The sequence below is a fragment of the Lethenteron reissneri genome, chromosome 15 (genome assembly GCF_015708825.2).
Source record: "Lethenteron reissneri isolate LAM-NWPU_2019-01 chromosome 15, ASM1570882v1, whole genome shotgun sequence".
NCBI classification, from domain to species: Eukaryota; Metazoa; Chordata; class Hyperoartia; order Petromyzontiformes; family Petromyzontidae; genus Lethenteron; species Lethenteron reissneri.
The window spans coordinates 5,006,965-5,034,281 of NC_083793.1; the positions used below are offsets into that span (position 1 = coordinate 5,006,965).

The 27,317-nt window shown below is 47.1% G+C and overlaps 1 protein-coding gene across 1 annotated transcript in view; it reads right to left on the bottom strand.

Annotated features, from left to right (window-relative positions):
• Window positions 1-7,162, bottom strand: part of RXYLT1 (ribitol xylosyltransferase 1) — a 36,254-nt gene extending 29,092 nt beyond the window's left edge. Inside the window, exons 1-2 of the mRNA XM_061551880.1 lie at window positions 7,016-7,162; window positions 1,514-1,786 (exon numbers count right to left, since the gene is read on the bottom strand). Coding sequence (XP_061407864.1) covers window positions 1,514-1,786; window positions 7,016-7,151 — 409 coding nt within the window. The 5' untranslated portion in view covers window positions 7,152-7,162. The remainder of the gene's footprint in view (window positions 1-1,513; window positions 1,787-7,015) is intronic.
• Between the last annotated feature and the right edge of the window lie 20,155 nt (window positions 7,163-27,317).

The window sequence follows — 27,317 nt, forward strand, 5'->3', positions numbered from 1 at the left end:
CCCCTGGGGGTGCGAGAATTCCTGAGAAGCCAAGGGGTGCAAGGCTGCAGTAAAGGTAAAGAACCACTGCACTAGAGGGTATTTGGCACACCCTTGTTGTCTAGACATAAAAAAAGGTGGAAGTACCCCCATCTTACACAACCACACGCGACCTGCGAGTGTAAAAATGCTGCCCCCAATTGTAGGGATCGGAGGTAACTTCAAGGGATGTCAGGAGTAGTTTTGTGATATCTGCTTCTGGGAGCAATTCTCTCACACAGATGGCGAGAGACAAAAATAGTTTGTTTGGCTCTTGACATGGAAATGTAGAGCAGCCAAAACCTCTAAACACATGTTCATAAACATGGAAGGAAAAAACGGAGGACCCAGAGAAAAATCCACTCGACCACAGAGGGAGAAAATGCAAACTCCGAATATACAGGTGTCAGGGTCTCGGGATCGAACCCACGGCCTCCTGTATACCAGGCAAGGTAGCTAACATCACGCCACTTCACAGCCCAAGCCAATGACAAATGGCTTTCCCTGTTATGATCCCATTCAAGTGCTTTGGCCATTCAGCATTAATCCTCCAATCATGTGCATCAATTTAAAGCACCACTTTCAACGACCACTGTGAACAGGGTCCAAAGGGGCAAACTGTCCTCACAATATACAGCTGTCCAACTTTAAAGGTTTAAAATGTTTAAAGGTTTTATTTGAAATGTAATATCAGCCCCACTCAAAAGGGTATCAAAATATTGTACAAACAAATGCAAAAAATACAATCGGGAAAAATATGGAATGATAAAATGAACTTCAGAGAAAGCAATGAGGAAGTAGTGAGTTTTGTATTCTCTCCTGAAAACGCAGGTGACTGAGCACACCAGACCGCAGCTGGCAAGGCATTCCAGGTCTAAGGAATATGAAAGAGCTTCATCGCTCATCAGATTTCTCCAGGATAAAGATTCTGACTCAAGAAGGCCTGACCATCCAGCGTCGGGTGCAAGATCCGAGGCTGGGAGTCGGTCCTTCTCTGATGATCACAGCACACAGGCCCCAGTCACATCAGGGACCAAACGAGCACACAGGTGCGAATGTCCAACTTTTGTAACAATGTCACGACCATATTCTTTTGGTCTGTGTCGCTCTATTTATTGTGAGCTGCAACACTGGGAAAATAAAGGCAGGGTCTGCAACATGAAACTGTTGAACTAACCTCGATATATAGGTTGTCTGTTGCACACTCATAGGTGCTTTGATTTTCTAAATACCTTTATATAGGTAAATTATTTGCCAAACGCACAAAAAACACAACATGGCGATTTTTGGGGGGGTAATTTTTATATCCATAGCTTAAGCATTTCCTTGACTAGATCCCCATTTGGTCAGTGACTCGTTGGTCCCAGCCATACAGGCAAAAGGCAGGGAATCGGGTATTGGGCCTTCCCATCGTTTGAAGAGTACAATTGAAAGTGCAAGAAAGTGGACTTGTTTAAGTTCACCTTAAGAGCTTTCAATAAGCTTAACTACATACCAATGGCAGCTTTTCCCCAGATGTGCACCCTGCGCAGGCCTGGGGGCAGGATGATGGTGGCTTGCGGTGCCCCTGGTGCAGCCCCGGGCACCTTTACAATCCACGTGGAGTCATCCTCTGGGCCAGGGCGAGGCCTCGGTTTGTACGGAGGTTCTTTCTCAAACTCCTGGCCCCAAGGATTCCACTCCGTCCCGTCATCTTCCTCCTCCACCTCGTCCACTCCTTTTCCAACCACGGCATCCACTTGTCCAGCTCTGCCCGCTATATGCCGGTCTGTTGAACAGCACGCCAAATGCAAAGAAAGCAAGGTATCAGATTGCTGCAACTGGCATTTTCACATTAATACGAGTTAATGAAAGACAGCCTTTGCACCGTTTCATCTGCTGCCAATCCATGATAAAGAAAAACAAATCCACTGACGGATGAAGGCCTCCCCACCCGGTGTTGGTCATGGATGTTGATTTTCGATACTTCCCCATGCTGGTCTATACAGGTTGGTGAAGGGGCAGGCCCAGGACTGGGTGAAGATATCACTTGCCACCAAAGTTAGCTATAGCCAGGAATCGAAACCAGGTCACCGGGTTCATACTAGAATGTGCTAAACGCTGCGCCACTGCTCCACCAAGAAACTTATTCTACAACACGAGTTGTACATGAAAATTGTGCTTCAGCAAAATTAGGCTGTTGAGCTTTTATCACTATTTCAAAAAACCCTGCAAATTCTGCGCTACACTTTGTCATTCAAAATGCCAAGGTTCTTTCCACCACGTTCCAAGAATGACAACTTGTGACATATTTATTAGTTACCTGGCAAATTGCAGCCGGTGAAAACTAATTTTGAAAAAGGACTCGCAGTGCATCATGCTTAAGTATGGGTTGATAGGCAGCAGAATGATTTGTGCCCATCATGAAGGGAACATTTCAGCATTGCAACAACTCAAAGTGAACACCTGGGTCACAGAGACATGGGCTGCCTGTTATAAAGAATAGATATCTTGCATCTATCTTCAGGGGCAATCCGTGCCAACATTCCTGTGGGAAACAGGCAGGTATTTTGTGCAATTTCCGATGATGGATCTCAGCTCAGTCTTGATGGTATCGGATTTATGTCGAAATTCTACACTTGTGGAATTCCGCAGTACAGAACGTTTGACATGTTTATACAACAGATGCCTGCATATCTACCATTGCACTGAAAAAGCAGACGAGGTCATCGGTGTGTTACTTGAGAAAAGCATGTTTAATGTATAAGAGGTTTTTTTTTGGGTTAGATCGCGTAAAAAGACGTGTCGTTAAAACCCGCCACAGCCAACTAGTAAGGGTTGTCATGTAAACAGAACGTGCCAATTTGTCACTAGAACAGCACACCGGTGTGTTGGACAGCAAAGCCACAACATTTACAATCCGAGCACGACGTTTCGCCAGTAATTAAAACTAGCTTCATCAGGCGACAGCCAGATTTGTGGAGAAGTCTAACCGTTTCGTTCCTTAGAGGCGGGGGAATTTATGAGTCAACGTACATTATGCATGTGCATTATGCGAGCCCTTTGATCTTGACATGTTCTGTTTACGTGACAACCCTTTACTAGTTGGCCGTGTCGGGTGGTAGCGGGTGTTAACGACACATTTATATATTTACACAATCTAACCCCCAAAAAAACCTCTATTATGGATATTGGTCGCGAAAGCGTGTGTTAAAATGTTTAATGTATATTATACAATGTTGGAAACACCTTTCTCAAGTTAAAGTATCCTGTAAGTATTGACTGACTGTCCCAATACTGTGATATGTGACCCCGAAAAATCTTTAATCCCATTTTAAATTGGAGACAAAGCATGAATTTTCCTAATTTGATGGGAAATATAAAAGCTCACTGCAATATACTGTGAATTAAATCACAAGAAATATTTTTGGGCAATGCATAACTTTTAAAAGCTGGCAGGTCGTTAACACATTATGAGGTAGGTGTCCAGATCGTAGCACACGGTTGGAGCCTAAGGGAGAAAGATTTTATTTCATCTTCAATCAGGAGCCAAAAAGTACCCATGGGATAATTTTGTGGTGGAGGCTGAAATGTGGGGAAACCTGCTTTCTTATCCCTGTTCATCAAAAGACTTGCGGCTTTCCACACAGAAGACCATTCACATTCGTGAATCGGTGTAGCACAGGTCAACCTTTATGAACGTTTAAAAAAGCAGCAGAGATGAGAGGCAAGAAGATTCGTAAGATCACACCATCTTTTAGTAAACTTAATCCATGACACAACACACATGTTGCGAACCGACATAGCATAATACGCCGATGCTTCAACATACATCCACCACAGCCACCTCAAAAATAGCAGATGCCTCACTGGTAAAATGTAAACAATCTCAGAAACACATTACTTACAGCTGTCACCGCAGAGCAAATGTCCTTAAAATGTGAAGAGGGAGTAGGCGTGCTACAAAGCAGACACTGTACGAACTTTTGCTTAGACAAACACCAGCCCACCTCTTGTGCATGCATTCATTACAGCCCACACGTGTTCATCAGTCAAATTGTCTAAACCTTCATTACAAAACAATGTCGATAAAGTCAGCCTTTATATTGTAAACAAGTTTTTCAAGGTTAAAAACGCATGTGCCGTGCAAACTATGTCCAAGTTCTTTGGACACGTTCACCATGCGTGGGCAACTTAGCCCTTGTTACTCATTACGAAAATAAATATGTTGAAAATTCAGTCTCAAAATGGGCTTCTGGAAATTTACCTGCAAATGCAAACGCGTGCGTGTGTGTGTATGAATGCTGATAAAACTTCACAAGCTCCTCGTCTATGAAACACAGCCGAACGAAATGTCCTTTGTAAGTAAGTAAAATCACGTGTGTTTTAGCTGGTGGAGGACGTGGCACTCCATTGCCAGGCCACACAAGGGGGCTTAGGTAAATCTAGAGAATCTCAGCCCACAGTGATGTGTACACACAGACCCCTGTCTCTTGCTCACAACCATCTTCTGTGCAGTAAACCTTCTGGACTGCAGGAAACAAGGGACATTTGAAAAGCAACCTTTTCAAATGCTGCACAAACACATGGGGACTGTTCATGAGAAAAGGCAACACTTAGATTTGCCTATATTTGACCAATTTCTCAAAAGGTCTCGATACAGTTACTACAACTTAATTAGCCAAGCAAACGGTACAACAAGATATATCTGAAGAGTGATTGAAATACATGTTATTGCCGAGTTACAAAACATAGGCATCGTGAGTAAAGTTTAGATTTTTGTTTCTTATCCGATATGCACGTGCAAATGTATTTTAACACATCAACACGTACAAACATATTACATGTCAGATTACCATAAAGTTTAGAAGTGTTTGCAGCCTGCCAACCAACCTCTCTGCAGGCACAAACGGTGTCTAACTTTTGTACAGCTCCCATTATTATGAACACGATTCCAACGTAGAATGTCCTATCAGCACCAACATTATACAATACAGACTTTGACCTCATGGTAGCAGCAATGTGCCTTTGAAATCCGTGTGCAATATCTAAAGCCGAATTTTGTTTAACTTACATATTAGTTAACAAACAGTCTCTGTATGGCCGTGTTGATAGCCTTAATGAATTCGTGTGTACCAACATTTACATTGAATGCCCCGTGTTGATAGTCTTAACTCTTAATTAATTCGTGTGTACCAACATTTACATTGAATGCCCGACTCGTAATAAAAACCTTTTTCCGCAATGTATTATCACCGGTTATATATAAATCGTGTGCGTGTGTGTCTATACTGTGTAGGGCTGTATTGGTACAAAGCGTGGTTGACAGCTGCTTTTAAATCTTAGATAGAAAATAATTAATTTAGAACGGCTTATGTTTAGTTTGTTGTCCTTACCCTCCGCGCCCCGGCACCTCTGATAAGCACAGTCGGCTACGTACGGCGCGAAAGAAGCTCAACACGTATTCAACATACACGTTTCATAGACTTGAAAATTGTTTTTTTACCCTTTTATCTGGCAACAAAACTGACACCTTTTTTTACAAGGAGTCATGTTTGCATTGACCACAATACCTGCGGTCGGAATGCAGACAAAAAAACACAACTATGTTAATGTATGCACTGTCCTTGAAATTGATTGGTCCACACACGAGACAGCTTTTCTTAGAGCCTAGTCTCACATGGTGTTGGACCAGATGACACCAAAAGGCGCACAACTCAAAGTCTACGCTTTCGTAGACTTGTTGAGTTTTTGCTCTGGTGTTGTGTGTGGGGGGGCTGTGGGGAAGAGGCATTCTTTGGCGTTGTTGTGCGGTCGTGTTGTGTTCCACGAGGATGCCACCACCACCACCACCAACAGCTGCTGTTGTTGTTGTTGTTTGCTGGCCCTCTTGGCAACAGGAGGGCCCCGATGTGTGCTCACTTTGTGCGTGTTGGCTATTAAAATCATAAGCGGTGGAGACCGTTACGTTGCTTTAAAAAGCACGCCGTCATACGCGGACACAGTTGCATAGTTTTTAAATCCTTTATATTAAGTTCACTTGCTTGCTTGCGTGCTTACGACCGTGCAAATCTTTCGGTCGTTTTTTAACCCACTTCCCGTGATCCAATCGAGCTGACATTTTGCACACAGACTCGTTGTGCGTGACAATTTTTTTTCGTGAAAATTTTTTTCCATAACTTTACACTTTTTAGGAATTTGTTTTTATATTTAATTACCAATTGCTTAATGGTGGCAGGCAATCATCTGACCCATAGGTGGCAGCCATCTCAAGCCAGAGGACGAGAGAACTCTAGTCGCCACGCATATAAAGGATTTATAGTGAAAAACTTTGTTTTTACGGGTTAATTTTTTTAAAGCTGTCGTGTACGCGGTAATCTCTGCGTAAGGCTGACAATGGCAATAAGACGCATTAATAACACACCACACTGTACAGTACGCATACTGTACGTAATTAAAACACATTATTTGGTAATGCTGCTGCTCCGTTTTTTTTTGCAACGGGACAAACAACACAAAATAAAACCAAAACCCCAATACGTTCAATAACGCCGTGGATTTAAAAAAAAGTAAAAAACATTAACAAGCGACGTTTCGGGCAATGACCCTCGTTAATAAGCACATCGTCCAGCGTGGCAGCCGTTACACACGTGACAAGCCGTTAAACGTATAACTTTGTCCGCGTTGCAATTAACCGTGCGTTGCTACTTTGAGCCATCTCGTAATTCACACGCGTTTACGTAAAATTAAAAACTAAATCGCGTCAACTTAACGTAACACAGTAAAAACGCAACACGCCGGGGCTTACAATATCATAGCGAGCATTAGCAGCCGTGGCGCTCTGCCGCACGCTCATTGGCCCAGCGGGTCAACGTGCCCTCCGCGATCGCGAATCCCATTGGTCGAGCCGCCAGACACTCGGCCGCACGCGCGTATCCGAGCTAGAAAATACAAAACGAGCGACACCTTCATATAGTACTATGATGTAAAATACCCAAAAAATGTAATCTACACTCACCTCCAGGGCTCGCATGTGGCCGCAGCGTGGAGGCGGACTGCCTGGCGCCGTAGAACACCACGTAGGCAGCGTAGAGCGAGAAGACGCAGTAGACGCCGCCCGCCGCATAACAGAACCGCCGCCTGCTCAGCCGCATCGTACGCCGCGTCTGAGTTGCTCGCCCCAACCGCCCGGGCTTTTTATATGTGCGGTGACGTCACCACGTTGTTTGCGGCGTGACGTCATTGCGTTGTTTGCGGCGTGACGTCACCGCGTTGTTTGTGGCGTGACGCCATCGCGTTGTTTGCGGCGTGACGCCATCGCGCGAGCCAACGTCATGACGTCGTTACGCCAAGTCCATGTGTTTTTTTGTTCTATCACGTTAATCAGATTTAGATTTAAAGCTTTGGTGACTGCAGGGATTCATATTCTTGGTTATTTCGGTAGAGTCACGTAGAAGGGAAATAATGAAATAATAAAAATTTAACTATTAAATTCTCACGACGTTTCGATTGCAACACAAGCAATCATCATCAGGTGTGAAAATCACAGCAATAATAAAAAAAGCCACTTAGAAAAAAATAAATTATTGCTGTGGTTTTCACACCTGATGATGATTGATTGTGTTGCAATCGAAACGTCGTGAGAATTTAATTGTTTTATTTTTATTATTTTATTATTTCCCTTCTACGCGACTTTACCCTAAAGAACCAAGAATATGAATCCCTGCAGTCACGAAATCTTTAAATCGAAACCAACAATACGTTAATCAGAAATTATAATGTATATTTATCGTGGAGAAATCTGATGAGGTGTGAAGCTCTTTTGCACAGATGTCCAGTAGGGGCGGGTCAGAAAGTTACAACAGCAAGCAATGCAAAAAAAACCCGATATGAGTGGAAAGAATAGGAAAGGGTAAGCGAATCACTAAAAGTAAATTAGCAAAAACTATCTCCAGATTTAAACTTCCTTAGCTTTGACATTGACAAAGCCTTAAATACATTCCAGGAATTGGAAGCAGCCATTATTGCAAAAGCATAGGTTGTCGGCCAATGTTTCAAACATATACACATCAACAAAATACAAACAGAATATGTTCTTGAAATTGCATGCAGCCTTAACTATCCGCTATATTTCGATTTAAAGCTTTCGCGACTGCAGGTTCTTTCGGTAAAGTCACGTAGAAGGGAAATAATAAAATAATAAAAATAAAACAAAATAAAATGTTCTTTTACATAATACAATTTTATTGTATTATGCTTTATTTTTATTATTGTATTATTTCCCTTCTACGTGACTTTACCGAAAAAACCAAGAAGATATTCTCTATATTCCAAAAGATTTTCAGGGCTATTCTACAATGTGGTGGCATTGTGGCGGTCTTGAGCGGCGGCTGAACGGTAATTGGCAATTTGACAGCGGTTACACCTTTCACTTAACCGTGGCCAAAGACAAAACATTATAAGAGCATATTCTTTGGGTCTTTCGGTAAAGTCACGGAGATAGAAAATATTTTCTTTAAACCTATCTACGTGACTTTACCGAAAGACCCAAAGAATATGAATTCCTGCAGTCACGAAAGCTTTAAGTCAAGATTATAAGAGCGGAAGACGAACATAATGTCAAGGTTGAGTTTTTTTGTAGAGAAAATTACAAGTTGCAAAAAATGCTTTGATTGAATCGCTCCAGTCGCTATTGTGACTCCATGTAGTACACGTTCTTTGTCGTTTATTGTGAAAATTCCGTCACAGTTCCTATGATCACTGTTTCATTGCTTTATTTTGGTGATTTCGAAAAGTTTACTGGTTTGGCCACGTTTGTTTGTTGTAGTACGGAGTAAGACTGATGGCCTTAATCTAAGTTGTCTTGTGGTTGTTGTTTGACTTGCATCCCACTGGGATTTTTGCACACAGCGTTGGTGTACGGTGTTTTTTCTGCAATATTTTGCTGTCTTTTCTTGGATTTTCTGTTTGCACTTAGTCAGATAGTCACTTTAAGGTGTTTTCTTGTTCATGTTTTTGTTTTTTGTTTGTTGCGGTTGCACCCGATTCAAGAGCCGAATGGCTCACAGGGCTATACCTAATAAATGAACTTGAAACTTGATGTAAATGGCGACATTTGGTGGTTCGCTTCACGGGCAGTTGCTCATTTTAATGGTTGAGCTCTTTTAGAGTCTACGGATGAAGGAAATGCATCTGCCCACCTTCTTGTTGGATCAATATACAGGTAGTCCCCGACTTACGACGGTCCGACTTACGATATTTCGATCTTACGATGACGATACGACAAAATTGCCATTAACAACCTAACATCGTTCAAGTATGCAGACGACGGGCAGAATCTTGGTGAGTTACAGTACAATATGATACGTTACGATACGTTCAATGCATGTATGATACGTAGCTTTATCGATTTCATTTTAACGTTACCACGATACGATACGTTCAATTCATGTTAAAAGTTTTTTTTTATAGCAGATAAGATTGTTTCCTGAAAAAACTTTCTATTAAATTGCAGTTCATTAAGGTAGGCTAAGAATCTACCTTGTTTTTTTTACTTTACATTTTACTGTGCAATACAGTATTGTAATTAATAAATACATACAGTATATAGTTTATACAGTACGGTACTGTAAATTGCTCTGTTTTGCTAAATTATCAGCATTCTTTAAGACTCCTGGGTAGGCTAGGCCATCTTCGACTTACGATATTTTCGACTTACGATGAGGTCGTCGTAACGCATCTCCATCGTAAGTAGAGGACGACCTCTACACGATGGCTCAAAAGTCAGGGGGGCACGTATGTTTATTTAGTTTATTTTAACACCGGCATTTTTATTATTATTTTTTAAAAGTTAATATTTACTTTACCATAATTAATATCTATTCGTTCCTCTTACTTTTCAAATGGCACTTAAACATTGAAAGAAAATTGACAACATTGACCAAACGTAATTGATGAAGATTCAAAGGTAACACCTGTACACCTGTATTTAATTGTGTAAGTCATACATTAATTTCTAAATATAAATCATGCATGCGTTAATGTTAATTGCAATCAGTTTGTACGTGTGAAGTATGGGAATTGACGGCAGGAACTTCTTGACGGGTAACACACTTTTATTAAATCCTTTAGGTATCACAATACAACGTGTGGTCTCTCTTCTTCCTCCGACACACTCCACTAATCTCGTGTAAGCTCTAGGCCTCTGGCTACACCCGATACACTTGACTCGTGTAGACCCTATGCCTCTGGCTACACACAATATACTCGACTCGTGTAAGCCCTATGCCTCTGGCTACACAATACACTCGACTCGTGTAAGCCCTATGCCTCTGGCTACACAATACACTCGACTCGTGTAAGCCCTATGCCCTGGCTACACATAGTACATTCGGCTCGTGTAGACCTATGGCTACACCCACTACACTCGCCTCTGGGTTACACAGAGTCCCGGTCCCCTTAGGACAGCGGGGCTAGGTACCGCAGGGCTCTAGGTCTTCATCCCCGTCTTCCTTCTTCGCTGGTTACACACTGCCCTTACGCCTGTGTGCATCCCCTTTTATAGCCCCTGCTCACGAGGGACGGAGCTGATGCGGCGTCGACGTGAGCGTCGTTCCTTAATGACCCAATCACGACGCACTCTCTCTACGATCCGCTTTCCCCAGCGCGTGTTAACATTACTCCACCAATCACACTGCGCTGCCACCTGATCACTCCCTCTCAGCGCGTCACCACCTACACAGCCAATCATCACGCACTGTGCATACGATCCTTAATCCCAGCGCGTATCACCTCTACATCACCCCCTCCCACATAGCTTGCAGCCGGCCCGGCTGTTAACCTACAACACAACATAACGCAACGCAGTAATAAAGAACTCCACATCCCAGTGTGCCCCGTAACACAACAACAACAACATAACACAACCTTAAATATGAAGCAATATACAGCCCGACGAACAACACAATAAAAGCGAACACCGTAAAACGAACGCGCCAAGTGTCACTGTGACCCACGCAGTGCCGAGGCGCTCCGGCTGCCTCGACTCCGCACGTGGTAGGTTACACAAAGTAGCGCGACCTAGCGCGAGTCCGTCTGGCCGGTCCGTCGTATGGAACGGGACGTTGGCGACCGTCCGGTGTCTCCGGCAGCTCTAGACGGCACGGGTCGGGCCTGGAAGGACCGGCCCCGCCGTGAAGATCCGGCCGCCGGTGGTCGGCAGCAGTCAGTTCCGAGACACCTGGGAGCGGATCAGGCGGAGACATGTGAGGAGCAGGCAAGGACAATTCCCCCTCAGGGTCGTCGGTCACGTCACATGCTCGGCCCTCACGACACAAGGGGAGGCCATACGGAGGCGAGAACGGTTTCAGTCGGGAGGGGTGGACGTACCAACGGCGTTTCCCCCATTTTATCTGAACGCACTGGGGGCGTGCCACCCGCACGACCTCCACGGGTCCCCGCCACGGCTTCAACAATTTAGGCGACGTGGCCAAAGGTGCCTGAGGGCAATGCAGCCAGGCCTTGTCACCTGGTTCCCAATTGTGCACGGACACCTTCCGTGCCCGCAACCGCTCGTTCGCAATTTGGCGAGCCCGCGAATTAAGCCGTGCGGCCTCCCTTGCCTCTGTCAGTTTATGAATATAAAATTTAATATGCTCTGCCAATTTAGAATTAGTTCGTGGTGCGGGCAGACCCAGCTGCGTTTCCATGGGCGGGTCGGCTTCCCGACCGTACATTAGAAAAAACGGGGAAAACCCCGTAGCTGCATGGGGGGCCATTCTATACGCGGCAAGGACCCCAGGGACCTGCAGGTCCCAATCAACATGCGACTCACACACCTGCTGGCACAGCATAGAGGTCAATGTCCTGTTAAGCCTCTCCACCATCCCGTCCGTCTGCGGGTGGTACGGGGAGGTACGCACCTTTTTGGTACCCAACAGGTCGCACACCTCCTGCAGTAATTTACTCGAAAAATTTTTCCCTTGGTCAGTCAGCAAGCGTTCGGGAGCCCCCTTGTCCAGGACGTAGCCCTGGACAAAGGCGTCCGTCACAGCCGCCGCCGACTGGTTGGCGAGTGGCCACGCCATAGGCCACCGGGTAAAATATTCGACCCCCACCAACAGGTACTTATTACCCCTAGGCGTGACCGGAAAGGGCCCCAGAATATCGAGTGCAACGAGCTCGTTAGTGCGCGAGACCTGAATAGATTGCAGCGGTGGATTAGCTGCACGGGCGGTGGTTTCCGTCTGGCGCACTCAACACAACCCTTCAGAATATTCACCACGTCACCCCCCATTCCCGGCCAATAATAGTCACGCTGAAGCAGGGCAAGCGTTTTGTTAACTCCCAAATGCAAGAGGCGTTCGTGTGCGGCCAAGACAACCTTCCCCCTCACAGCAGAAGGCACCACAATCGCATGCCGCCGGGACAAACTGTCCCATCTCATCAACAGGCCCTGCTTAAGCTCGTAGGAGCCAGTTCGGTCGTGGCTACCTTCGGAACCCTCCGTCTTTCGGCGCAATGCCAGCAGGGAGCTGTCCGCCATTTGGAGACGGCCCCACTCAATCAACGACAGTGAGAGCAGCGAGTCCTGACCCCCTGGGGTAGCGGGACCATCCCCAATTGGTGTGCTCGCGGTCGCAACCAACGCCTCCATACCTTCCGTAACCGGAGGTTTACAGCGCGCCGATCCCGATAAGCACGCACATTTGTGACAAGGCAACAACCGCGACAGGGCATCGGCATTCGTGTGTCGCAACCCTTTACGGTACGTAGTCGTGAACTGATAGTCCTGGAGGACTTCCAACCACCGCGACAATTGGCCCGAGGGCTGGGCAACCCGTAATGAATACTGGAGCGCCGCATGGTCCGTCCGGACCGTGAAATGACGACCATAGAGATATGGCCTGAACTGTTGTACAAAAAAAACAATGGCAAGTAGTTCACGACGGGTGACGCAGTAGCGCTGCTCTGCCGGCGACAACACCCTGCTACCATAGGCGACCACCCGTTCGACCCCTCCAACGACCTGGGACAGCACTCCCCCAATGCCCGTGTTGCTAGCATCCGTGTCTAGCAAGAAGGGACTCTCAAAGTCCGGATAGCACAAGGGTGGGGCCCTTACCAAGGCGTCCCGGAGGGAGCAGAATGCAGCCTCCTCCTCCGGTCCCCACCGGAACTTCACTCCTTTTGCCGTTAAAGCGTGCAAGGGCTTTGCAATGGTGGCGAAGTGCTCAACGAATCGGCGATAATACGAAGCAAAACCGATGAAACTGCGCACGTCTGACACTGACGTGGGCGTCGGCCACGAACTGACACAGTCCGTCTTCGCAGGATCGGTAGAAATCCCCGAAGAGTCGACAATGTGACCCAAGTACCTCACGGATTTACGAAAAAGATGGCATTTGGCCGGTTTAAACTTTAATTTAGCCGAACGCATTCGCAAGAACACCCCTCTCAATCGCTGGAGGTGTTCTTCGAACGTTTTACCGAAAACAATGACATCGTCAAGGTAAATGAGGCACGTCTCCCACTGCAAGCCCGACAAAACCAATTCCATAAGACGCTGAAACGTCGCAGGAGAGGAGTGAAGTCCCATGGGTAACCGGTTAAACTGAAACAGGCCCCCTGGAGTCCGGAATGCAGTCTTAGGCTTAGACTCCTCGTCGAGTGGCAACTGCCAAAATCCGGACAATAAATCAAGAGTCGAAAAGTATCGCGCACCGGACAATGCGTCGAGAGACTCGTCCATCCTGGGGAGCGGATACGCGTCGGCCACCGAGATCTTATTCAGGCGGCGGAAATCGACGCAAAATCGCAGGGACCCGTCCTGCTTTTTAACGAGCACAATAGGTGCTCCCCAAGGACTGGAAGAAGGCGAAATAATGTCGGCTTCCAGCATATCGTTAACTGCCGACTGAACATGTTCCTTCTCAGCAGGACTCAGTCGGAAGGAATTTTGCCTGACCGGTGCCGCATCGCCCGTTTCAATGTGGTGGCGTAGCAGGTCCGTGCATCCGATATCATACTTATGTTTACTGAAGACATCCGAAAATTCAATCAGCAACCCGCGCAACGCACCCAACTGTAGCGCTGACAAATCGTCAGAGTCCGCGCACAGCATATCAATCCAATCTAGGTCCTCCTTTGATGGTACGCTATTCGTGGGGCTCGGATCAGCCTGCGCAACCAGCCTCTCCTCCGCAGGGACCCGTGCCGCGTGAGCCAGCACGGTGCCCTGCTGAATGACGGCCGGCCGCGCCCCAGCGTTTAAAACCATGACAAACGGATCCCTGTCTGCCCCAACCAAAGTGTGAGCCACCGATAAATCGAGACCTCCAACAGCCCTATTAGAAGGACCCAAAAGCATGGCCTGTTCCGAGGCCTCCTTCCCCCATGGCTTCCGTAACCGGAGGGGAATCAACATTTGTGAACCCGGGGGCACGTGCACGGTCTGTGTTGCTAACGCCTGAATGGTAGCGCACGCCGTCCGAATTACATTAGGGCTCGTCAAAAATGAAATACGGCGACCCGATGGTAGTTCAATGCAACGCTGATCAATGAGAATTTTGATGGGCATTTTCGCCAAAAAATCAGTGCCCAATAGGCAAGGAACCGCCAGGGAAGATGAAACGAAAACGGGTCCCGACAATTTGATATCACCAATGCAAATGGACGCCCTAATCTGACCGATAATGCCCAACGATCCCCCGTTAGCGGCGTAAAATGGCACATCCACCGGAAGAAGCGGACGACATTGTACCGGGAGAATATTATAAATGAGATCCGAAATAATAGTCGCCGATGCCCCCGTGTCCACTAACACCCTGACCTCGACCCCATCAATCGATCCGGTAACGACGGATGAACCCGCTGAGGCAGCCACTATTCTGTGCCCCAATTCCGACCATTTAATGTCTCCCCGGTCCCGGCCGAACCCCCCTCTCCGAACCGAATCCCCGAACTCTACTCGGCTCTCCCTCGTCGCAACGCGACGACCCATACGTGTCGAGTATGCGGGCCAAGCATGTGAGGTGCCGCGACTTGCCGGGGTTTGCAGTGATGACTTGGGGCCTTGGTCGTCGTCCAGCCGAGGTCCCATGGCGCGCTGACGTGGGGCGCGGCAACCGGAGGCCACGTGGCCACGAAGGCCGCAGTTATAGCAGGTGATGACAGTAGTCGGAGATCTCGGTTGCTCCAGCTTGCGGGCCGCTCGCAGAGGCGAACGACCCCCCGACCTCCAGTCCCCCGCTCGTCCCGCGATGAACGCGTCCTCTCGTGGGCTGACGACTTGGGGCACGGTGTCAACCGGACCCGGAGTTGAGGCCACGGCAGCGTTGCAGACGACCCCCTGCTTTCGTTGAAGGACCTCGTGCGCTTGCATGCTCGTGGCGACCCGTAATGAAGAAATATCGGTGTCGTCGGCCGTGTTGATGGGGACCCCCAGGTCCTGCGCCAACTTGAGCAGCTGCTCCAAAACCATCGCATCTTGGCCCTCCTCGTCCATACGAGGGAACGCGGCGTCAGCGAGAGCGAGCAACGCCGTGCGGTAGGCGAGCACGGTCTCCGTGTCCGCCTTCCGTCTTGCGTAGAAATGATGGCGGCACGCCGAGGGAGGACCGTAGACTTTGGCCATGAGAGCCAGCGCATCCTTGAGCGTGGAGCGGTCCGACCTGCGTGCGGACGTGAAGGCCGCGAGCGCGTTGTCGTCCAGCATGGCAGGCAGTGCCCGCAGTGCCGTAGCGTCGGACCAGGCGGACATCTCTTGATGCGCCAAAAATCTGCGCTGAAATTGGCTCCAATCCCCGCCTTCCGCCTTGAATGCTGACAACGTGGGAAGGCGCTGCTGAAAGATAAAGTCGTCCTCCTCCTCGTGCTTCCTCTCTGCCCCCCCGTCGGTGTGTAAGATGGCGGCCCCAGTGGCGGGTGTGTGATGGCGGTCCGCCGCGCGCGTTGGTGACGTCAGCGGCCGCGCATGGAGAACCGCTGCCACGTGGTGATTGCCGTTCCCGCCAAAAGTTGGAGCGGATGAAATGGCGGGAATCGCCAAATCGTTTTGGCGGGAATCTGCAGGGCGACCCTGTAGCACGTCGGCCGCCGTCCCCGCTCCTCCCGACGAGCTGATCTCCGCCAAGATGGACGCGGCGGCGAGCAGCAGCTCCGCCAGACGGGAGTGTGCCTCGCGAAGCACGGTGTCAGTCCCCCGTCGCTCGACCGGCGCCGTCGGTGGATCCTGCCCCGTGGGCAGCTCCTCTTCCTCACCCCCTGATGCCCGCTGGCCCGCGTCGTCGAGGTTGTCCTCGTGGTCAATCCCGTGGGTCCGACGGTTCCTCCTTGTATCCATGCTTGGAGGACCGTTTCACTTCTGACGCCAGTTGAAGTATGGGAATTGACGGCAGGAACTTCTTGACGGGTAACACACTTTTATTAAATCCTTTAGGTATCACAATACAACGTGTGGTCTCTCTTCTTCCTCCGACACACTCCACTAATCTCGTGTAAGCTCTAGGCCTCTGGCTACACCCGATACACTTGACTCGTGTAGACCCTATGCCTCTGGCTACACACAATATACTCGACTCGTGTAAGCCCTATGCCTCTGGCTACACAATACACTCGACTCGTGTAAGCCCTATGCCTCTGGCTACACAATACACTCGACTCGTGTAAGCCCTATGCCCTGGCTACACATAGTACATTCGGCTCGTGTAGACCTATGGCTACACCCACTACACTCGCCTCTGGGTTACACAGAGTCCCGGTCCCCTTAGGACAGCGGGGCTAGGTACCGCAGGGCTCTAGGTCTTCATCCCCGTCTTCCTTCTTCGCTGGTTACACACTGCCCTTACGCCTGTGTGCATCCCCTTTTATAGCCCCTGCTCACGAGGGACGGAGCTGATGCGGCGTCGACGTGAGCGTCGTTCCTTAATGACCCAATCACGACGCACTCTCTCTACGATCCGCTTTCCCCAGCGCGTGTTAACATTACTCCACCAATCACACTGCGCTGCCACCTGATCACTCCCTCTCAGCGCGTCACCACCTACACAGCCAATCATCACGCACTGTGCATACGATCCTTAATCCCAGCGCGTATCACCTCTACATCACCCCCTCCCACATAGCTTGCAGCCGGCCCGGCTGTTAACCTACAACACAACATAACGCAACGCAGTAATAAAGAACTCCACATCCCAGTGTGCCCCGTAACACAACAACAACAACATAACACAACCTTAAATATGAAGCAATATACAGCCCGACGAACAACACAATAAAAGCGAACACCGTAAAACGAACGCGCCAAGTGTCACTGTGACCCACGCAGTGCCGAGGCGCTCCGGCTGCCTCGACTCCGCACGTGGTAGGTTACACAAAGTAGCGCGACCTAGCGCGAGTCCGTCTGGCCGGTCCGTCGTATGGAACGGGACGTTGGCGACCGTCCGGTGTCTCCGGCAGCTCTAGACGGCACGGGTCGGGCCTGGAAGGACCGGCCCCGCCGTGAAGATCCGGCCGCCGGTGGTCGGCAGCAGTCAGTTCCGAGACACCTGGGAGCGGATCAGGCGGAGACATGTGAGGAGCAGGCAAGGACAATTCCCCCTCAGGGTCGTCGGTCACGTCACATGCTCGGCCCTCACGACACAAGGGGAGGCCATACGGAGGCGAGAACGGTTTCAGTCGGGAGGGGTGGACGTACCAACGGCGTTTCCCCCATTTTATCTGAACGCACTGGGGGCGTGCCACCCGCACGACCTCCACGGGTCCCCGCCACGGCTTCAACAATTTAGGCGACGTGGCCAAAGGTGCCTGAGGGCAATGCAGCCAGGCCTTGTCACCTGGTTCCCAATTGTGCACGGACACCTTCCGTGCCCGCAACCGCTCGTTCGCTGCCACCTGATCACTCCCTCTCAGCGCGTCACCACCTACACAGCCAATCATCACGCACTGTGCATACGATCCTTAATCCCAGCGCGTATCACCTCTACACGTGTGTTAAAATAAAGCACATTCCTGCGGAGGGAGCTGGTAGTAACGTTGGGTTGCTCGGTCAATGGCCAGGGTCAACGGCGGCGTGGTGTATTCCGCAAATATGCCCGACTGTGAGGGCGGGCACAAGCCGGCGTGAGTAAGTTAAACGTTGAGTTTTATAAGGGCACCACGGGGTGACCAGCCCCTCCCCACCCAGCCCCACCCCTCCCACCCCCCACCCAGTCCCACCCTCCCCACCCAGCCCCACCCTCCCCACCCAGCCCCACCCCTCCCACCCCCCAACCAGCCCCACCCTCCCGACCCTCCCCACCCTCCCCACCCACCCACCCCCCACCCAGCCCCTCCCCACCCAGCACCTCCCCACCCTCCTCACCCAGCCCATCCCCTCCCCACCCAGCCCCACCCTCCCCTCTCCACCCATCCCTCCCCACCCTCCCCACCCAGGCCCTCCCCCCCCACCCAGCCCCTCCTTACCCTTTCCTCTCCATCCAGCCCCACCCCTCCCATTTTTGGATGCACGACGGACGGACAGAATAATCCCCTGTGGGCTGGTGTAACAAGGAGGTTCCTACCAGTATGAAATCACCCGGTGTCCTCACTTTGGGCCACCCTGTATTTGTCAGACTGCTCCAGTAGGGGGCTGCAGAGGCACGCTCATTGCGTCTTTTGCTAAAATCCATTCGCTGTCAATCCGGTACTCAGAAAAGAACAACGATTTAACGATTGTAAACAAATGTTTGGCTTGTGGACATATGTAGATTGGTGCAAGAAAGATGTTGCACTTATTGAGCATATTGGCACAAGACAGAGGAAAGTGTAAACAAATTACGAAATGTGCAGTGGACACCTAGGGGCGATCTGCTTTTAGATCGTGATGATGTTGATGATGAAAGAAACGAGAATTACCTGCGACAACGGAATGCAGAGCAGCTTTGCTGTCGCTCTGGGTTCACATTAGGGGCCGTCCATAAATGACGTCACGCGATTTTGGACGATTTTTTTACCCCCCCCCCCTCGTCACACGGCGTCACAAAAAGTCAGACCCCCCCCCCTCAAATATGACGTCACAAAGCTCTGCCGCCCCCCCTCCCCAAATAAAACATGCTTAAAATCGCTTTAAACTATTGTCATTGTAGTGCGTATTTAATGTGGCGTTGCACTCTGATGTTGTAGGAGAAAACATGTATTAAAAAGTCTATTTAATTATTTAGAACGTGTTTTCTACATGTATTTAAAGTTGCGCATTTTGATGTGACGTCACATTTCTCAAACACCCCCCCACCTAGATGCGTGACGTCATTTATGGACGGCCCCTTAGCCGCTCACAGGAAACACGCACATTCATCGGCCGTCTATCATTTTCACTGTCACGCAGGCATATTTGGGGAATACACCACGCCGCCGTTGACTCTGGCCATTGATCGAGCAACCCAACGTTCCTACCAGCTGGGTGGGGAGGGTGGTGAGGAGCTGGGTGGGGAGGGTAGGGAGGGTGGGGCTGGGTGGGGAGGGTGGGGTTGGGTGGGGGTGGGAGGGGTGGGGCTGGGTGGGGCTGGGTGGGGAGGGCCTGGTCACCCCGTGGTGCCCTTATAAAACTCAACGTTTAACCTACTCACGCCGGCTTGTGCCCGCCCTCACAGTCGGGCATATTTGCGGAATACACCACGCCGCCGTTGACCCTGGCCATTGACCGAGCAACCTAACGCTCCTACCAGCTCCCTCCGCAGGAATGTGTTTTTCACGCTTGTTTTGTTAATTACTCTGAAAGTGTGCTCCACCACACACACCTCTTGTCACTGATTGGGGCAGTGACATAATCGCCGCTTATGTTAGACGGGAAGCACATTGAGACCACATTGAATGGTAACTTATTGGCAGCACGGGACAAGGGACAGAGACCCAAGTGTTACATGGTTAAATTTCGATTTAAAGCTTTCGTGACTGCAGGGATTCATCTTCTTGGTTCTTTCGGTAAAGTCACGTAGAAGGGAAGTAATAAAATAATAAAAATAAAACATAATAAAATAATTCTCACGACGTTTCGGCCACAACGCAAGCAGCCGTCCTCAGGTGAAGAACATCTGTCGGAAAGACAGCGTCTTTATTTTAAGCAGGGATTTGTGTCCCTGCTTTTATGGTCATCAATAATTAGTCACAATATAACAACCTCAATCGTGAACGTATTTAAGATTCAATTAGGAGATTCTGGCGAGGAACAGTTTGTGTTATATGGGGCGTGGGGGTAGACGGAATCATGGAAAACGTTGGCACTTCACAAGAATGTTTGTGCAGTGATGGAGCACTCATGTGCCCCGCATACAGTTTTATTTCATAATCAGATGAACGTTCATTATGAAAAATGAATAATCAAGTGGGAGACCTTGTACGCACAAATGACTCACTGGTCTATAAATCAAAAGTGATAAATTATGTAATTTAAAGACCTCGTTAATCTGGGCAACATCTGAGCCAACATGGAAAACATTTATCAAAGACGTTCAACATACATACATGCATTGGGCCATCGACTAACATTGGGCCACTCACGCATGTTTGGGAGGTAATACTCAATTTCCGTACAGATGGAACTCAATCGGCTTCGCTGGACTGCCATCATACCCTGGTTAAGCCATTCATTGGCAAGTTTGAGTTCCATGTAAAATGCAGTCTCTTCACATTTTTCATTGAATTAGATTCATTTTCAGCCAGGAACAACCTACGACTTAGGTGTTCCAGGTACTGGGTGATCTTTTACAAAAGTGGAAAAAAGGACTGACTCTGTGGTTGAATGACATTGGTGGTGCGTCGCCCAATCGCCCTAATGAAGAAACCGCCCCTGGCCCTGACGACGTTTTGTATTCCTGCGCAATATTGCAAGAGGCGCTTTTGAGATGCCGCGTCATTTTAACCGCCTATATAAATGTTAACGATTATCCTTTTTTGAGGAGGTCTTTAAAATTGTTCACCTCGTTCACTTACCGAGACGCGAACGCGCGTTTGAGTGAAAGCTTTTATCAGAAAGCCTTCTCCAGAGGTCGCTCTTGAGTTAACCGCAGCATGAGCAACACGGGGTAGTAAGAACAAAGATCCCCCGTATAGCCTGCAACAGGCTGTTGGGGCAAGTGCTGTTACCGACCAGCACCTATCAAGGCCGGCACGGCACGCGAAGGGGGCGGGTGACCAACACCACGCCCGGCCGCCTTTGCCTCCCTCGTGGCGATGTTTACACGCCACACCAGGTACTCATTTGAGGCTGAGTCGACCTAGGGGATGCGCACGAGCGGTTCAGATAATCGTCACTGGTGTTGGCCGTGAGTCGGAATCGAACTCGGGCCACCAGGTTCGTAGCTCAGCGCGCTGAAACCACTGTGCCACCGCTCCCCAGAAGAGTCACACGAACATTCTCAACTGCGCCGATAGTAGCGCAAAGCGAAGGATCGGCAGCAGTGCCGGATGACACTGGTCAACAAAAAATAAAAAAATAAATTCTGGCCTGGACTTTTGCAGCTGTTTTAGACTAATTTCAGGGTGCCGATTCCAAATCTGATCTCAGATTTGCTCTATCACATCATTTTTATGCTATCGGCATACCCCATTTTCATTGATTTTACCCGAAATTTACTCCGTCACTTATGATTGCAAGTTGTTGCGAGTCAGTGGCTGCTTTAGTGTTAAAATATGGTGCTGTATTTTTAGGATAGTGTGTTTATAATATCATTTTATGTAGATATCCACATTTATTTAATATTTTTCTTCTGCAGTTTTTATTGAAAATGCTATATTTTATATCTCAAAAACCTGATGGGATAGAGAAAAAACTGATGCCAGATTTGGAATCAGCACCCCAGAAAAAGTGTGTTGACCAGTGTAATCCTCGTGGCAACAGTAGCCACATATGCTACGGGCCCCGCACTTTCAAGGGCCCCGCGCTAAATGCTTTCAAGCTATCAATTCCGGTTCAGTGATTCTGCACTTGCTCTATTACTATAGTACTATACCGCCTTCAACTTTTATGAACGACTGGGTGTTTAAGGTTAGCGATTTGTCGTATTATCTGGCTGTATAGCAAATGAAAAAATCCAATTACTTTACTATGCAAGTAAAAAACAGTTCTGTTTACGTGACAAACCTTACTAATTGCCTGTTTAATGACGCAATTATATATTTTACGCGATCTAACCCCCCAAAAAAACCTATATTATGGATATTGGTCGCGAAATCCTACGTGTTAAACAGTCATTTATGAGTCAACCTAAAGGAGGCCCATGACCATTTCGGATATCACTGACTGCTGATGTTAGCCATGGCCAGGAATATAACTCGGGTCACCTGATTCAAAATGCAGTGAGCTAAGCACCGTGCGATTGTTCCCCCTGGAATATGGACTGAAGGAGATTTTACTTGCTCTCAGCAACCGTGTTCTTAAAACAGTTTGCTTTATATCAATTCTAGATTTGAAGCTTTCGTGACTGCAAGGATTCATACTCTTAGGTTTTTTCGGTAAAGGCACGTAGGTAAAAATAAAATTAATAAAAGTACTAATATAAATAGTACTTTTACGTGACTTTACCGAAAAAATCTAAGAGTATGTTTTATATCACTTCAACCAACCTAAAAGTACTTTGCGAATGACTGCAGGTGACCGGGACCTTTGGCGAGGAGATACTAAAAACACACAGTTCCTATCGAACACTAGTAACTCTTTTGATGTGGCAAGTATACGTATTGTTGCCTGGTAACTTGCCGAGGACGCAATGCCCATTATATCTACGCTAGACAGGATGCAGCTCTGGTAATTCCACTTAACTTTGTCGATCATAACATCCCGCATTAAATTCATCCATTCCCGTGGCAAACACACATTTCTACCTCATTCAAATATAGCAGTTTGTAAGAATACTCACAGTTACGCTCTCAACAGCATTTCATGTCAATTTGACGGTGAATGCTCGACTGCTCACATGCAGAGGTCGCAAACGGGTTTTGATTCCTTACCCGTACCCGTACCCGGCCGTACCCGGCCGGGTACGGGTAGGGTACGGGTATCGGGTACCTGATTGCGACCTCTGGGATAAAGCCATGTTGCAGGCGCGGGTGGGTTGATTCTAGGAACATGAATTGTGAGAAGAGACAAGACGTTGGGAAATGAGTGATGAACGGTTACTCACCAGTGACTCACGGCTTACCCGTACCCGGCCGCACCAGGGTCGCAAACGGGTACCCGTACCCGTACCCGGCCGGGTACGGGTAGCCGGGTATCGGGTAGGGTACGGGTATCGGGTACCCGGTTGCGACCTCTGCTCCCATGTCGATTTGAAAACAGTTAATTTGTCAACTTTTAAAAAAACGTTTACAAGTTTCTTCTTAAACGCCCCATGTAGTTTAAAGTCCCCTGTCGAATTAAGTTAGTCAACTTCTCCGCCTCTCTTTGCTGTGTGTGCTCAGCAGAAGTGCCACTGCCAAAACTGTCAGCCACCACTCTGTCTCTGTCTGTCGTAAGGCAGTGCGCTAATGATGAATCCCAAAGTAGGACCCGAGGCTTAAAGAGCTAGTGAGGCTTTCCTGGATAAATAAAGAATTTGCAATTGTTAGAAATGGTGATACCAAAACTATTGACGCTCAGATTGGTCCCAGGAGACATCCGAGACTGGAATGATTAAAGCCCCCCTCTCTTCTCAGGTACCAAGCACTTTTTTTTAATTGGAATTTTTAATTGGGAAATGTCTGCGGTGAGAACGTTTCATGGAGGGAATAAAACACGCACCTATTCGGATTTGTGGCAGATGTTTCTCGTCGGCGCCGGCGGGGTTGCCAGCGTAACCAGCGCGCACTTGAACAAACGTGGGCATTCATGGTGCTCAAATGTGGCACGAGAGTGTTTAAAATCCACGGCGCTCATGGGGCTTATGTGACTTGTTGCATGTTCAGCATATTTTGAACGAAACGTGTTTTCAAAATAATGGCAAAAATTCTGAGAATTTTTTTTGCATTTTTGGGGGCCATTTCAATGCAGCATTGCCATATTTCCTGAAAGCTAAAAGAAACAGTTGGCTGCCAATCTATCAATGAAAATACATGAATGATTTTTGAAAAATTTATTTTCATCAGTATTTTTTCACCCGTAATTAATTGTGACTCCAGGATACAGCGGCAGTGCGTACGTGTTATTATTCAGAAACGAACTGATGATAATATTTAAAAATGTGCCAATTCAGTATATGAAAAGCAGCAGTTGCAATTCCGTTGAAAGCTCATTAGAGGGAGATGTTGAAAAGACAATAATGTGGCACTGGGGTATTGTCCAAGTCACGGAACTATAAACTGAGTGAACATTCGCTTTGATGAGAAAAATGTGACCGAATGTAAATAAATAAACATCCGATGTTGATAATGGACCACATTTGATTAAATGTAAGATACGCAAATTTTTTAATTGAAATAAAATATGTATTTGGTTGACTGTAATCAAATGTTTGATGATGCGTAGTTAATTGAAGATTTGTTTTACTCGAGTTTAAAATTGGAAGTGCTTTTCCCACGATTTCTTGTAAAATCTTTCATAAATTCCTTAAATGTTTTTTTATTTTAGGGAATAAGATTTCATAGCAAGACATATACTGTACCATGGGACCATTTTCTTTTCGAGACAGTTTCTAGGCTGACATTAATCTGTAAAATCACTAACTTCCTGTAATATTTTGTTCCTTCTCTAAATATACACGCTTCAGTATATTCAAACTGCAAAACAGACCGATTTTAATTTAGACAAAATATGTTCATAAACATAAAGGATTTATTGCATCAAGTTATTTTTTCTCTCGAGAGTTCGGTTTTAATGAAGGAATACGTATCCTGTACATTATTTATACAGTCTCTATATAATCTAAATATATATACTGTATATATTGCGAATATTACAACTAGGATTTAGTCCTTATATTTAATTAATGTACAGCTTTTGTGGGATGCTGTTGGCATGAAGGATGTTATATGGAATGAAAGTATTATTATTAATAACCGTCCACTTTATGGCCTCACCAAATCCATCGTCTGCAAACACCAGACGATCCAACGACGTCGCTGTCAAACGTCTCACGCGCACTCCGTAAACAGACCCCATCGGCCCAAGACTTTGATCGCTACACCAACGCCGGATCCAATCTCGGGTCAATTTTAAGATCACACTCACCGCCTTCAAGATCCCTCATGGCCTCGTAATCACCATACGCTGCGCTTTCCAGTATTTGGACGCGTTGAGTTATTTAGCAAACAGGGAAAGTATTATTCATAATATAGCTTTTTGGGTCAGATCGCGTTATTTATAAATGTGTCGTAACCCTCCACCACCCGACACGGCCAATCAGCAAAAAAATTAATTGACTTCTTTAGCCCACCGGTGTGCTGAAGAGAGAATCAACAGGCTTAGTGCGGCCTGGAAGCACCAACACCTTAACTCTAACCTATAACCCTAACCCAGAGGTACAAATAAGTGCGTGGGAACACATTTTCTGCTCACGGAGAATATCATTTAGAACTTCGAGGGTGCAATTATTTGGGGGAACTATTATTTATTTACGGTAATATTCCTGAATATCACGTAACTGGTTTTTCATTACCCTTTTTTATACTAATCTAAGCTTTGAATGCGTGTTAGATAGACAGCAACGTGTGTACGTATTTTGTGTGTTGGAATGTGTCTACTTCTCAAGTAGGGGAGAGAAAAATAAAATAAAAAATGGACGAGTACACCTATTTACATGCTTTGAATTGTAAAAGACTAATAGTATATTCTGTCAATATTTAAAATTACTTGCGTTTTCGACAAATGCAGTAATATATATTTTTAAATAACAAGAATACGAGTGCACTGCACATTGTAAATGCACTGGTGGATGAAGGCCTCCCCACTACCACAGATGGTTATTGGGGTCCAATTGATGATACCATGCTGACGAAACTGTGCTGGTCAGTGCATGCAATGGGAAGCAGTAGGGTTAAAAACCGGTTCAGATTACAGTGATGTTGGCAGTGGCTGGAAATGTAACTCGAGTAGTTCAATGCCTTAACCAATGTGTTCACCACGGTGAGCCCTGCATGTGTACAGGATCGCACGACATTTAATTTACCGTGGTGGAATTGATTCACAATGGCTTGCACCTTATCTCAGTTAAAGTATTTTTTGGGCCATCCTGTATGCGTAGAGTTGCAAACATCAAAATGTGCTTCAATTTTATCAAGCACATCTTAAACCAATATACAGTGTGATGTTCGATACTTTGAGAAATTATTGTTTTTGCACATTGGTGAGGCATTTTAACAAGAGGTTCAACATTTGTATTTTCACGTGTGCCAAATATTTCTCAACAAAGCACCACTGTCAGGAGACAAAAAAATTAGAATAAGAGTAATTTCTGTAAAGTTGTTAAAAACTACCATGGTATTTCAGGATGACATGAACGGTGCTCTTGCCATCCAGTGTGGTTACCCTTTTCTCATTTGGCCGTTTTATTGAAGTCATCACTCATACGACACAATATGGCGTATGACCAAACTAACTGGAATATGCCCTCTCTCGTCACATCGCGAAAGCTAAGCTTGATTGAGTCTGTATACTATGAGATCTCTTTTACCAGTGGCAAAATATAGCAGTAGGTTTTTACCCTTTTAAACTGGTACAAAACTGGCACCTTTATTCAAGGCATCATGTTTGCAATGACCACAACACAAGTAGTCAAAAGAGCAAACAAAAAGAAGCAACTCTGATAATGATAATAATATGCACTGTCCTTGAAGTTGATTGGTCCACACCCGAGACGGCTTTCTTCAGAGCCTAGTCCCCATTGGTGTTGGACCAGATGACACCAGAAGGCGTACAACTCAAACACAGTGCAATATCAGAGTATTGAGAGCTCGGGGTAAGCATTTACACTATGCGATCTCTTTTACCAGTGGCAAAATATAGTAGTAGGTTTTTACCCTTTTAAACTGGTACAAAACTGACACCTTTATACAAGGTATCATGTTTGCAATAACCACAACACAAGTAGTCAAAAATGCAAACAAAAAGAAGCAACTCTGATAAAAAGGGTAAAAACCTACTACTATATTTTGCCACTGGTAAAAGAGATCTCATAGTGTTGATTGAGTCTGTATAGTTCTTGAATGGGCGACCGCCATGCATAACGGGTATTATAGGCTGTGTGGATATAGGCAGCAGTTGGCAGAGCAGCAAACTCTATTTCTCGCACCTCTGATTAGCACGGTGCGAAAGAAGTTCAACATAAATGCAAGCAATTCATTGCTGAACTCTAAATAATGTTCTACCGTGTTTA